The 11,466-nt window shown below is 55.6% G+C and overlaps 3 protein-coding genes across 3 annotated transcripts; 2 read left to right on the top strand and 1 right to left on the bottom strand.

Annotated features, from left to right (window-relative positions):
• Window positions 1-1,049: 1,049 nt before the first annotated feature.
• Window positions 1,050-1,727, top strand: GLRG_07594 (nuclear distribution protein; the record flags this gene model as incomplete). Its single annotated transcript, XM_008098409.1, has 2 exons — window positions 1,050-1,257; window positions 1,321-1,727. The coding sequence occupies 2 exons, from the start codon at window positions 1,050-1,052 to the stop codon at window positions 1,725-1,727; spliced, it is 615 nt and encodes a 204-aa protein (XP_008096600.1).
• A 7,050-nt stretch (window positions 1,728-8,777) lies between these two features.
• GLRG_07593 (SH3 domain-containing protein) lies at window positions 8,778-9,782 on the top strand (the record flags this gene model as incomplete). The annotated part of the gene is made up of 3 exons (XM_008098408.1): window positions 8,778-8,873; window positions 8,936-9,229; window positions 9,291-9,782. 3 exons carry the CDS (start codon window positions 8,778-8,780, stop codon window positions 9,780-9,782), a joined length of 882 nt encoding a protein of 293 aa, XP_008096599.1.
• A 984-nt stretch (window positions 9,783-10,766) lies between these two features.
• On the bottom strand, window positions 10,767-11,309 carry GLRG_07592 (uncharacterized protein; the record flags this gene model as incomplete). Its single annotated transcript, XM_008098407.1, has 1 exon — window positions 10,767-11,309. One exon carries the CDS (start codon window positions 11,307-11,309, stop codon window positions 10,767-10,769), a length of 543 nt encoding a protein of 180 aa, XP_008096598.1.
• Window positions 11,310-11,466: the final 157 nt, after the last annotated feature.

Below are 11,466 nucleotides of genomic sequence, written 5' to 3'. Positions count from 1 at the left end.
CAGAGTGGTTGTAACATAACAGAGCCTGGTTACAGGCCGGGGGTGCTACCTAGGCCTTTGGGGTCTTGGCTGGCAGGCGACGGGGAGGAGACGAGAATGATGTGCGTGTTCCTCGGAGGAATCTGCCTGGCCATTTCCCCCTGTCCAATGTCGTTGGTTCCCGTTACCTGAAGGCGCCTTGCTTCTTAGGTAACAGTAACAGAACAAGACCGGGGCTTCCCGACTGGAACTTGACGAGTCCTTCCGTTTTCAAGTAACAGTCCATCTGGCCACGAGGGCACATTCCGAATGCTCATCAGCCCAGCAGGGCCTGTGCAGTGGAATGACAAAGACATTATTAGACGCCCACATCGAAGTGCCAGCAGCTGGGGCGAGAGGGGTCTGCCATCCCCGGGCGACGCTTTGTCAATCCGGACATGGCGTAGTTACTGCTATCAAGTTAAAATGATTTCCGCCTTGTTTGCCCTCAGTAAGAAAAAAGTTTGCTTTTGTGAGAGTCAAATGAGCAGGCAGATGTCATTTGAAAAAACGTTTACAAAGATTTAAACAATTAAGACGGACATATGTTGAAGTGAGACGCTCCCCTCAACCAAGCAGTTTCAGACCCGGCTTGGCACGGAGGGAGGAAGAGAACATGCTTAACATCGGGGGAGGGAGTGAACTTCTTCTAGAGGCATTCGTGCCGAGGAGCACTAGTGACATGAGTCCGTCACGAGCCACATGTCGCCTAGCAATCGGGATCAAAGGGTTTGTCTTTAGGTGCTGCAAGCTTCAGCCACTCAGAGCTCGCCTCAGCCTTACGGGGTAGGTACGCTAACCTACCTATCCACTCGACTCACCGCATCCATCCATCCCGCCCTCTCAGCCGTGTCATCTTTTCGGCGAACTAGTTGCGCCAGTGTTCTTGAATCCAGAGTGTATGAATCATTGTGTAGGGCACGACACGGAGATATCGAACTTCGTCCTGTGCATGAGAAAAAAAAATCGTCTACACCACGTCTTATCATATCTTTGACGCGCGACGTCACGCGCAGCTTCCCCAGTTCGCCATGGACAATTCCCTCGATAACACGACCCTCTCGACGGTGTCACTCCTTGAATCACGGCTGTTACGAATCGAGCACCTCTTGTACGGTCCGACCGCAGCGTCACCACCTCCCCAGACAGAGTCCGTGGTCGAGATGCTGGAAGAACTCGAACGTCGCTTTAACCACCTCATGTCCCGTATCCGCGTGTACGGCGAGCTGATGAGGCTTTGTAAGTCTTTATAGGATCCAGGCGCCAGTGCCTCATGTCTGCGGCTTGTTAACGGAGTTGCAGATCACTCCCATCCAACGCTCTTCCAACCCCCTCCGCCTTCCGAACCTCCAACCCAGCTTGCCCCAGAGGCAGTCCAAGCAACAGTCCTCGCGTCAGCGGCGTCCTTTCCGGCCACGGCCTCGTCGTTGACCTCTGTGAACGACTGCCCAATCCCCGAAACTTCCCAGAGCGCGGCCCTGGCCTCTCTCGTGCCCAAGATGCGAGGTATTGAAGCGACACAGATGGCTCAAGAGGCGGAAATGGCCGAGCTCCGCGCCCGAAGCGAGGAGGTCCTCAAGAGCTGGTATCAACAAGGTGTTCTGAGCGCATCCGAGTTCATTGCCGAGGTCGAAGGCCGGGTTGAGCGGGTTGAACGCCATGTACGGAGGGCTCGGCGGGAGAAGGAAGACGAGGCGGCAGTCATCTGATACCCCCCCCCCCCCCCCCCCCCTGATGCGTTTCCACGTTTGAACGGCGAAGACCCTTTCTGTGTCAGCATGCCACCGTCGCTTCTGAGCAGTTTCTTGGAGCAGGGCCTCGCATGCGCATAGCACATATGTTATAATCTCGGAACCAGCCGCTATCGACCTCCCATCGTCTCATACAGTAGGCCTTCTGCCGGCATCCCTGAAACAGATGGCTTGCCTTGCCGGACGTAAACTAGACGTGGCGATTAAACACGTCTAAGGCAACATCGGCAGAGACAATCATGACGGCATTGTCAGCAATTGGCAACAAAGAGCGATGATGCATACACGGCGAATCGGCGAGACAGACTCGCCTTTCATCCTAAATACCGACAGATTCTGTTCGTCGCACACTGGGCTCGCCGGTAGTTCTGGCAGTGATGCGGAAAAGGTTCAGATCACACAATGCATCGTCCTCCCGAAGTATGTGCGAGGAGTCAAAGGCAAGCCCGAAAGGTCTTACGTCGGCCACCCGAACGGCGACGTAGGACGAAGAAGTTTCCTCAGAGTTTGCGCATGATCGGATCAGAGTAATTGACCATGATGCAATCACGATGGGATAGGAGGGTAAAATGCCGGGACGGTTTGTGCAGCGGTACGGGATTGGCCTCTCCGTGTTTCAGAAGCAGGTTTGTCCCAGCCAGAGGGCCGAGGTGGCGGAATTCTCTGATCTCATGAGGCTTTGACCCCGACTACTTCTGTGGATTGGATTAAACTCGTGTATGAACTTGGCAAGTAGGGGAACCAAGCCGAGATTCTGCTAGCAACTCGGCTCGTGAGCAGCCGCAAGTAGTCATCAATACGAGAGAATATATCGGGCTTCCCTCTCAAAGAGACATGCAGAGCCACGCAATGAGACCCGGTCAATGGAAGATGGGCCAGGTCAGGATGTGATGGAGGCTAAGACCAAGCTCAGACGGCGACATTGAGGCGCGGGGGGCGGGACAAGGCTGATATACTCAGCCGGGAAAGCTTGGCTACTTGGACACAGTGCAATCGTCGATTGTACTTTTAGGTAGTTCGCCCGGCCAGAGGTTTTCATCCGTGGCACATGACTGAGGCCACAGCCCAGCTGGAACGTGGCACCGTAACGGGCAACAACGGCCGATTCGCTCTCGCTTCACCTCGCCCCATCGGAACCCAAGGGGATGATTTGGGTTGCGTCCGAGTGTCGAACCCAGACGGCCCAGAAGTCATCACATTGCTCAAAGGCTGACTGAGAGGAAATCGGAGTGGACGGCGAGATACCGGAAAGCCACAGGACGGCAGGGTCCTGATTACCACACGGGTTGAGACGGGAAGACGTCGTTAAGGAGGATGAATATCCGTGTGCTGTGTATGCGTCGCAGCCATGAAACCTCTCGCCGGGTAGACGACTATCCCAGCACGGCACTCGCTGTAGATATTGGGTCCTGGCCCCTCGCGTCCAGACTGTCGGATCAGGATCCGTAGATGCTTCCTTGATTCAGGACCTCGCTTCCTCCTCCTCACCCTCTCCCCTCAACCAAAGCCTATGGACAAACCGACTGTTTCGAGAGAGGAGGCCGCTGGAGATCTTGGTCGTCACGGCTGCCACATGAAGGAAGGCCCCAGACTTTGTCCTCAATATGTGAGCCTACAAAGAAGCGGAAGGTGATGGCATCGAAATCGCACGGACTTGTTCGTCGACAGCATGCAGGGGGTTGCGGGACGCTGTCAGGGGTTTCAGCTGGGAAACTGTTAAGGTACTGCACGGTGCGTCTGCCAAGATTTGTTCGGACACAACTGTTGAGGAAGGTGTGATTAATACTCTTGTATAGGTAGTAAGTAGGTATCTACCTTTCCGTTCCTGTTCACGTATTCCTATGCTTTTTGTTATCTTGAGCATGGCATGCATACCTGCTGTTTCTGTCAGGATCTCACGGCAGTCGCTATCTCTCCCCACTCTCCCAAGTCCCCCAAGTGCCCTGGGACCACCGGGGAAGGGCGGCAGAGGGAGCAGCCAAAGCGACGACGGAAACCATGGCGCCGGTGTCGTCGTCGTCAGTGACACAGACGGTGGCCGTGTTTTCTGCACATCAAAAAGAGTGTCAACTTTGCGCTCGGTGGGGGAGGGGGGGTCCAGCCGATCACGGCAGCATTGATAACCCCCATCCGCATCCACACTAGACCTATCGATGTCGGTGTCAGCCGTCACTGACGAGAGCCTTGATTGTGGCCGGGCGAGACACGGGTGAGCGGGTAGATGGAGAGCTATTCGGAAGCGGTGGGCAGTTTGTGGCAGAAGGACGTCGACACTACGATCGAATCCCAATGCCCAGAGACCGGCTACGTCGGGACGATGGACATTGATCTCTGCCCGCGCTTGCGGCGAAAGCGCGCCTGACGCTGAAACACTGCACAAAGAGGAACCTGGGTAGGGCGGGCGTTGATCAGAAGGACCCCCCTGTACCAGGACGACGCGGATTGAGCTACTTGTGCGTAACCAGAGAGTGAATCTGGTTTGCAATCAGAGGTCTCTTTTGCAGGCTCTTGCATGCATGCCCGATTCAGTCGTGTGTTCTCATTACCCTTAAGCAACGCACTGCACTATGACTCCCTGACATCTGCATCCGCACAGGCTCGGGGTGTTAATTGGAAGCGCCTCCATCCATCCCGCGATGGCGTTGACTGAAGCATCGTTCGATACTAGCCCCGTGCTCGCGTGAACCCACCCCCAGCTCTCTAGAGACGCGAGCTCCCCAGTCATCCGCCGAGTCTGCCGATCGTCGTCGCTACATGAAAGAGAATACCACCTGGCTTCTCTTTCTACGGCAACCTTTCGGGCTAGAGGCCCGAGGAGGGAGACGGCTCAGCCGTTGGCGCCCATTCCTCCTCGTGTACGGCCGGCAGCGCGTTCCAGACGATGCGAAACCTTAGACATTGGGGTTGCTATCCTGCTAGAGAAAAAAAGCCAGTCGGCCGTGTCTCTCGCCAACCGAGTACCGGAAAACATGGCGTTTCTTTGTTTCCAAGGCCATCGATTATTCTTCGTTGCCCGGAGAGCCGCCGCCGTCACCACCTACCGTGGACTCTTGCCCAGAAAGTTCCTGATGAAAAGCCTCTTGTTCAATCGACTCTTTCTCCAGCTTTTTCACCAAAGCCTGCTGATAAGACAGCACACGTCAGAGATGAGCTAGATCACAAGCTTTCTCGCACCTAGGGTGGCCGTTGCTCCCATTGCAAGCGCACAGCTCAGCACTCGTCACCATCCCCCTTCTCTTTCATCCCAACACCATGGGGTCGACAATGTGTTCATCCTTGTCCCATGTGAAGAGCAAAGCCTGAAGATCAGTTGTGATGATCATCAACTTCCTCGTCCGGACGGCCGGATGCATCGATGGCACGGGAAACATCATCTCGTCGGCAGGCGCCGCCGGACGTGGACGCGGGCGGCGGAGGCCCGGCGGTGATAGCCATCACCGGTGCTCGTCTACCAGACGACGCATTCTAGCAGAGGTTGAGAGTGACGGTACTCGACCGCTAAAATCACACGCCGTTCACCAGCTGTTGCGGGTACATGGTAAAAGGATAGGCCCTGGGGGAGTATCCAAAACAAGCTTGTTCAGCGACCGTGGGGCTACGGCACACAGGCGCATGCACATACAATCATACACACCATATACTATTTGAACGCCGGTGGTGTGTATATACCCGAATGGACCCGAGACGCTCCTGATTCGAACTGGCTGGGATCCTCCCCATTGCCGAAGTGGGATTCAACGAGTCGCCTCATCCATGGTTCTTGTGAGGGCCAGGCTGGCCGAATACCTACACGGGTGATGACAGGGCGATTGTAGAAGAATCCGGGCTGACATCAGTGGAATACCTAGAAGGCGAAGTGCAGACGCAACAACGGGATCTACGGCCCCTCCTCGAGCCTCCCGTCGACACATGGCCAGGTCTCGGCTCAGGTAACGCATGACCGAAGGCGTGGATATCATTAAGGCTGAATTGAACCAAGAATGTAATGATCTAAGTGAAGCGTCTCGGGGTGGGAGGAGGAGGACTGCGCGCTGGTGGGGACAAGGATCAGGGGCAGATGTCTGTCCAATTATCAGATATAGCAGGAGGAGGCGGGCGACTCCATCGTCCAATCAATTTCGTAGGCGGAAATGCCCTGCAGGAACGCGAGGAGGAACTCCCAAGGGGGACTAGGTATCTGGAAAAAGTAAAAAAAAAAAAGAAAAGGAAAAAACTCAAACCCCTTAGCCTCGATTTCTGGGCCAAGGGGGGAAGGGGGGAGGCACCAACAGTTTCCGGGGAAGTTGGTAGAGGGGGACCGGGTGGTGTGGCAGAAGGACCCTCCCGATTGAGGGGGATTGTGACGAGGTAGGTACAGATCTATCAGGCGGCTCGTCTTGGGAAAGTACTCTATGTCTTGCCCCTGCCTTATTTGGTGCTATCCACTTTTGCCCTGTGCTCCTGCCCGCTGCTGGACAATATATCGAGTCATATGTGTGTACTCCGTACTCCGTCCCCCGTACACGGTGCAGAAAAACCGCGTAAACTGCTCCTTGCAGCAAGAGGGAAAGGGTAGGTCGTATCAGTGTACGGGAAGTGTTTCTCTGCATTGCCATTGCCACGGTTCGGTTGGCTCATGTCATCTACGAAATACTGTGTGAACGAAAGTAGGTATGTATGCATGCATGCGTGCATCTGCGGTGCCGACGACGTGCAATAAAGCGCTGCCTGGTCGAGAATTATTGGCAATGGGACCACCTGGCAGTGCATGGGGGAGGGGGGCATGATATGGGTTGTATTGTCAGTTGGATGGCCCAAAGAGCAGTAATAACTATTCAGTATATCTACCTATAGGTAGTCCACCCCGTAATGAGGACAAGCAACTATGTCCCTCCATTTTCTACTGGTAGAAAATAAGCCAATTGATCCATCAGTGCTTGACCTCATCCACCAATGTGCATGAGATCTGGCTGGGCCTGTGTGCAGTCCACCGTCCACGTTGTGCGTCTCGTGGAGTCTGAATCTCTCCGTCACCCTGTCTGCAATTACCTACGCAGCACACAGCTCGCACTCGTTCGAAGAACCAGATCCCCCTTCCCAGCTTCCCATCTCCCCCCACTCCACTCAGGCCCCCCCTCCCAGCGCAGTTTACCTACAAGGTATGAACCTGCTGCTGCACCACCCACACACCCATACCCGCTGGTGGCCCTTGCAACTTATCGGCGGCCTTCCCAATCGCAGTTGCAGTCGCAGTCGCAGTCCCGGTCCTCTCGCGCTGTCCTCTTTTAATGCCTTTCTCCCCACCCCACTGTTCATTCCTCTTACCTATCCCTTCCAATCCCTATTCCTCGACCAAACGGCTTTCTCAATTGCCGCCCGCCGGCGCAGAGACAGACACACAGAACAAGAGGGAAAGAAAGAGGATAAAGGTATCAAGGACTCGGCCCCGGTTCCGTTGAGAACAGACAGGGAGAGAGAGAGAGAGACACACACACACACCACGCTCGCATACACGTAGCTGTACAGTACGCCAACACACCAAGCACTGGCACACGGCACGAAATCGTCACCCAGCACAGCAAGCAAGCTACACTACGTACGCTAGGCCACATCAAAAGCCTACACTCGCTCGGGCGCGCGCGCGACGGATTCTGACCAGGAACCGCTGCAACAAAATAATAGGGGCGGATTGGACTTTTGCTCATCGACACGCGCTATCCCGGACAAGTGTGCCACAACAACGCAAACTTGGCCCAGTCCACTGCTCAGTTCCCACTAGTCGAGGTCCCCGACTACGAATACACCACCACCACCTAGTTTACCTCCTGCATCCACCCCGAGAGACGTTCCTGAGTTGCACCAAGCTAAGCACCAAAAAGCCTCTCGCTTCTACTCCCACGAGTTTGACCTGTTTCTCGAGCGAGCCGGCAAAGAGAACCCAAAGCTAGAAACTACGCCATAGCACGATATCGACGCCACGCCGCGCCTCCTTCTCCCACTCGTCCGCTGCGCTAACAGCGATCTTGGCTTATTCTGCTTCTGCTGTGGTCCCCGCTCACCTTTCTGTCTCATTCCCACGCCGCCCGCTTCCTTGTTTGGCATCCTGCCAGTCGTTGCCCTTCATTTCACGCCGTCAACCGACGACCAACGCCCGCCCGTTCTCCCTGCTCTTCCCACAGCTTTCCTTGGCTGTCGGCTGCCCCTACAACACCCACCGCCGTCGTCTGTTCGTGGACGCACCTCGCTCTTCCTCTTCTCCTTCGACTCGACATCGATTCGTTGTCATCTCTTGTTGTTTTTTTCCTTCCCACCTTTGCATCCTTTCTTCTTCCGGTTCGTCACTACTTCAACGTTCCGACCCTTTTCTCCCTTTGTATTCCACCGTATCACCAACCGGTCCGCCGCCGTATTCGATTCGCTTCGTCACCACTATTCCGTCTCCCGATTGACCCTTTTTTTTTTCCTTGGAAAAGAGGCCGCCTTGCTGGACAACCCTCTGAAACGATTGACTCGCCTTTGAGATCACCGAATTTCAACCCTTCTCATCACTTCGGCCAGCAGTCATTCGCTGCCGTCTTCTAGGCGCTACGACCTAGACCCATCAGCGCACCACACAGCGCAACCTTGCGCGTGCTGCATCAACACAGCCATCATAACCACCACTACAACATCCGTCCCCCGCTACCCTCTAATTTTTCGCCGACGGGACCAACCACCAGTCGCTCCTTTTTCCCCATTACCCTGAGGAATCGCATTCCAGCCGCGACAACCCCCTCGCGGCATATGCATTACGTATCCACCGTTGGATCTCGCACCGCTCCTTTTCGTCCGCTTCGCCAAATAATCCTTTCTCGATCGTCCAGCTTTTGACAATCTTTCGGGGTCGCTCGACCCATTTCCACGAACCGAACTTCGATCGAGACTGACTCTCGTCATTTGCCCCTGGGCAGCCGATTTTCACGCGACCAAACCCCAACGTCTTTCTCTATGCCATCCTACGGCTCCCTTCACTCACCATCATTGCGCAAAATGGAACAGTCAAGAGCTCAGTACGGGAGGAAGGGTATCAATATGGGGAATATCATCGGTGACCCCTTTGCCCTGGCTACGGTCTCCATCTCCATGGTAAGTTGATGCCGGCACAACTTCATGCCCCTTGCCCCTGCCTCATGCTGACCGTTCTCCAGCTTGCGTGGATAATCGCATTCATCAGCTCCATCATCGCGACGACACAGGTTACAAATGACTCCGGTTCGTTTCCGCCTTTTGCATGGTGGACAGTCGTCTACATGTCCTTCGTCATCGCTGGCGTCTTCGTCGTCGTTGCCTCTGACACAGCGCAAACCTATCACGTCGCTCTCACGGGATACCTAGGGGCCGCATTAGCCCTGAACTCGCTGACCATTCACTCCCTCATCTACTCCGCCAACGGAGCCCGCCAGGCTGCCGGTGCTGGCTTCATTCTAATGGCTATGGTTACCGTACGTTTTTCTTCTTGGCTTTCTGTTCTTTACAGAGCGACTTGAATACTGACTGCCGCAGATTGTCTGGATCTTCTACTTCGGCTCCGCCCCTTCAGCAAAGCCGCGCGCCTACCTCGACTCCTTCGCCCTCCAGAAGGAGTCTCATAGTCGACAGATGATGTACGGAGGCGGCCGACCCGAAACCTCGACCTCGGTGCAACCTCCGCAGATGTACACCTCGGCGCAGCTCAACGGCTTCGAGAACCCGTCTCCTGTTCAGGGCATATCCACCACCCAGGCTCGCAACTCAGTCGTGGCGCCAACTTTCAACGCCACCCCACCAGCTACGAAAGGTCCCGGCCAAGACCAGGAGGTAGTGCCGCCCACCGAGTATCCTTACCGCGCGAAGGCCATTTACAGCTACGAGGCCAACCCCGACGATGCGAACGAGATTTCCTTCTCCAAGCATGAGATCTTGGAGGTGAGCGACGTAAGCGGACGGTGGTGGCAGGCGCGCAAGGAGACGGGCGAGACGGGTATCGCACCAAGCAACTACCTGATCCTATTATAATGAAGCTCATGAATTTCATTTCGCCTTTGAAGATGGGAGCAAAAAAAAAAACCAAATGACCCTATGGGACATGGGAATGGTTTGATGTTCACTGCTTGTTGGAGCACATTAGGGTCCCTTGTTTGGGATAAAAATCGATTGCCGCCTTTCTGAGCCACGGGCGGCATCACGTATATCCGCCAAAGTGGCCTCTTTCTTCTACCTGTTGTTCTAACTTCTCCCCGCCCACCCTCGCGCGCAGGCCTTTTCCCTATTACTGCTAGTTTGCGTTGTCGTTGTCGCTTGAGCAAAGGGATTGTGTGTGTTTTTTACTACTTTCTACTTTTCGTTTTCTTTCTGGGACGGTTTTCACGAGCAACGGGTTGGTCATTCGGATAGCTACGGTAGTTCGCAGGTGGGATACCCATGCATGTTGGTGTTCCCTCGCTGTGTCATAAATGGTATTGCACATATTCAAGAACTGCATATTGGCACGACGATTGTGAATGCGTGAGTGTGGGCTGGTTGTTACTGGTCCCATAACGCCTAGAGGTCGAGAGGCTAATGGATCCCCTTTGAAAATGCTTGTGGTGAAGATGCTATGCCGACTCATGCCAAGTGTCCGATATCCGACTTCGACCCCAGACAGGACCTCGGACAACCCCATCACGCGAGATCTTCGTGCCGGGAACACAATCTCATCGAGCCTTCTACCCAGCAATGCGGCCGCCTATTCCGCCAACCCGACGTTTCCATTCAAGGCAAAGTCACTCACTCACTGCCGCCTAGTATTTGAACTCAATCTTAGTCTACAGAACCGTGTTTCGTTTCGTGGAGGCGACGTCCTCGCCCTCTTGCATTGGGTATCATAACAATCATCCATAGCCAATTTTTGCTTCCCGCGGGAGCACCAAGCCCCTCCTTCGCCCCGACGCCAGCAAAAGTCTCGGTCGGTCTCACGCCAATTTCTTGACTCCCGTCCCCGGACCGGTGCGCCGTCGTCACTCACGCCTTGTCCAGCCTTTTCCTCAGCTCCCTCTCCTTGGTCAGGACCTCCAACTCGAGCCTCTCAACGCTGTACTCCAGTCCTTCCCTCCGCTGCCGCACAGCTCTCGCGCGCAGCGCGCTCTCCCCACCCAGCGGCCTCTTGGTCCCCGCGCCCCGGCCAAGGCCCTTGCTCTTACCCTTCTTCCCCGCGCCGCCGTACCCGCCATATTCGTCTCCCTCTGGCTGCGCCAACCGGCCCTGCAGCAGCTCGCAGCGGGCCTGCAGCGTCTCGATACGCCTCTCGCGGCGGGCGATCTGGGCCTCGGCGCGGTCGAGGAGGAGAGCGATCTGGGGGCCGATCTCGTCGCGGAGCGAGGCCTCGGCGGCGGCGAGGGTCGGCTGCGGGATGAGCTCGAAGTGCCGCGTGGGGCGAAGAACGGAGGACAACCGCGGTAGGTCCGAGACGCCGGCGTCGAGGGTCGCGACGGAGGACTCGAGGAAGTTGAGGGAGGAGCGGAGGGAGGCGACGCAGTCTGCGTAGGTGGCGGCGTTTTGGGCCATGGTTCGTGCTTTGTGGTGCTCGATGCGTGTTGTGGTCGTCGTGCGTGGTACGTTGTGCGTGTTTGCGCGATGGCAGCCGGCTTGTTGTTGTTTTTCTGTCCTTTGTTTACTTTGGGTGTTTTTGTAGGTCACTGATGTCCCCGTCTCGATCGTGGGG

The sequence above is a fragment of the Colletotrichum graminicola genome, assembly GCF_000149035.1.
Source record: "Colletotrichum graminicola M1.001 genomic scaffold supercont1.33, whole genome shotgun sequence".
In the NCBI taxonomy this organism is placed as follows: domain Eukaryota; kingdom Fungi; phylum Ascomycota; class Sordariomycetes; order Glomerellales; family Glomerellaceae; genus Colletotrichum; species Colletotrichum graminicola.
Note: the sequence above shows the minus strand (reverse complement) of the source record. Positions and strands in the feature narration are given on the sequence as shown.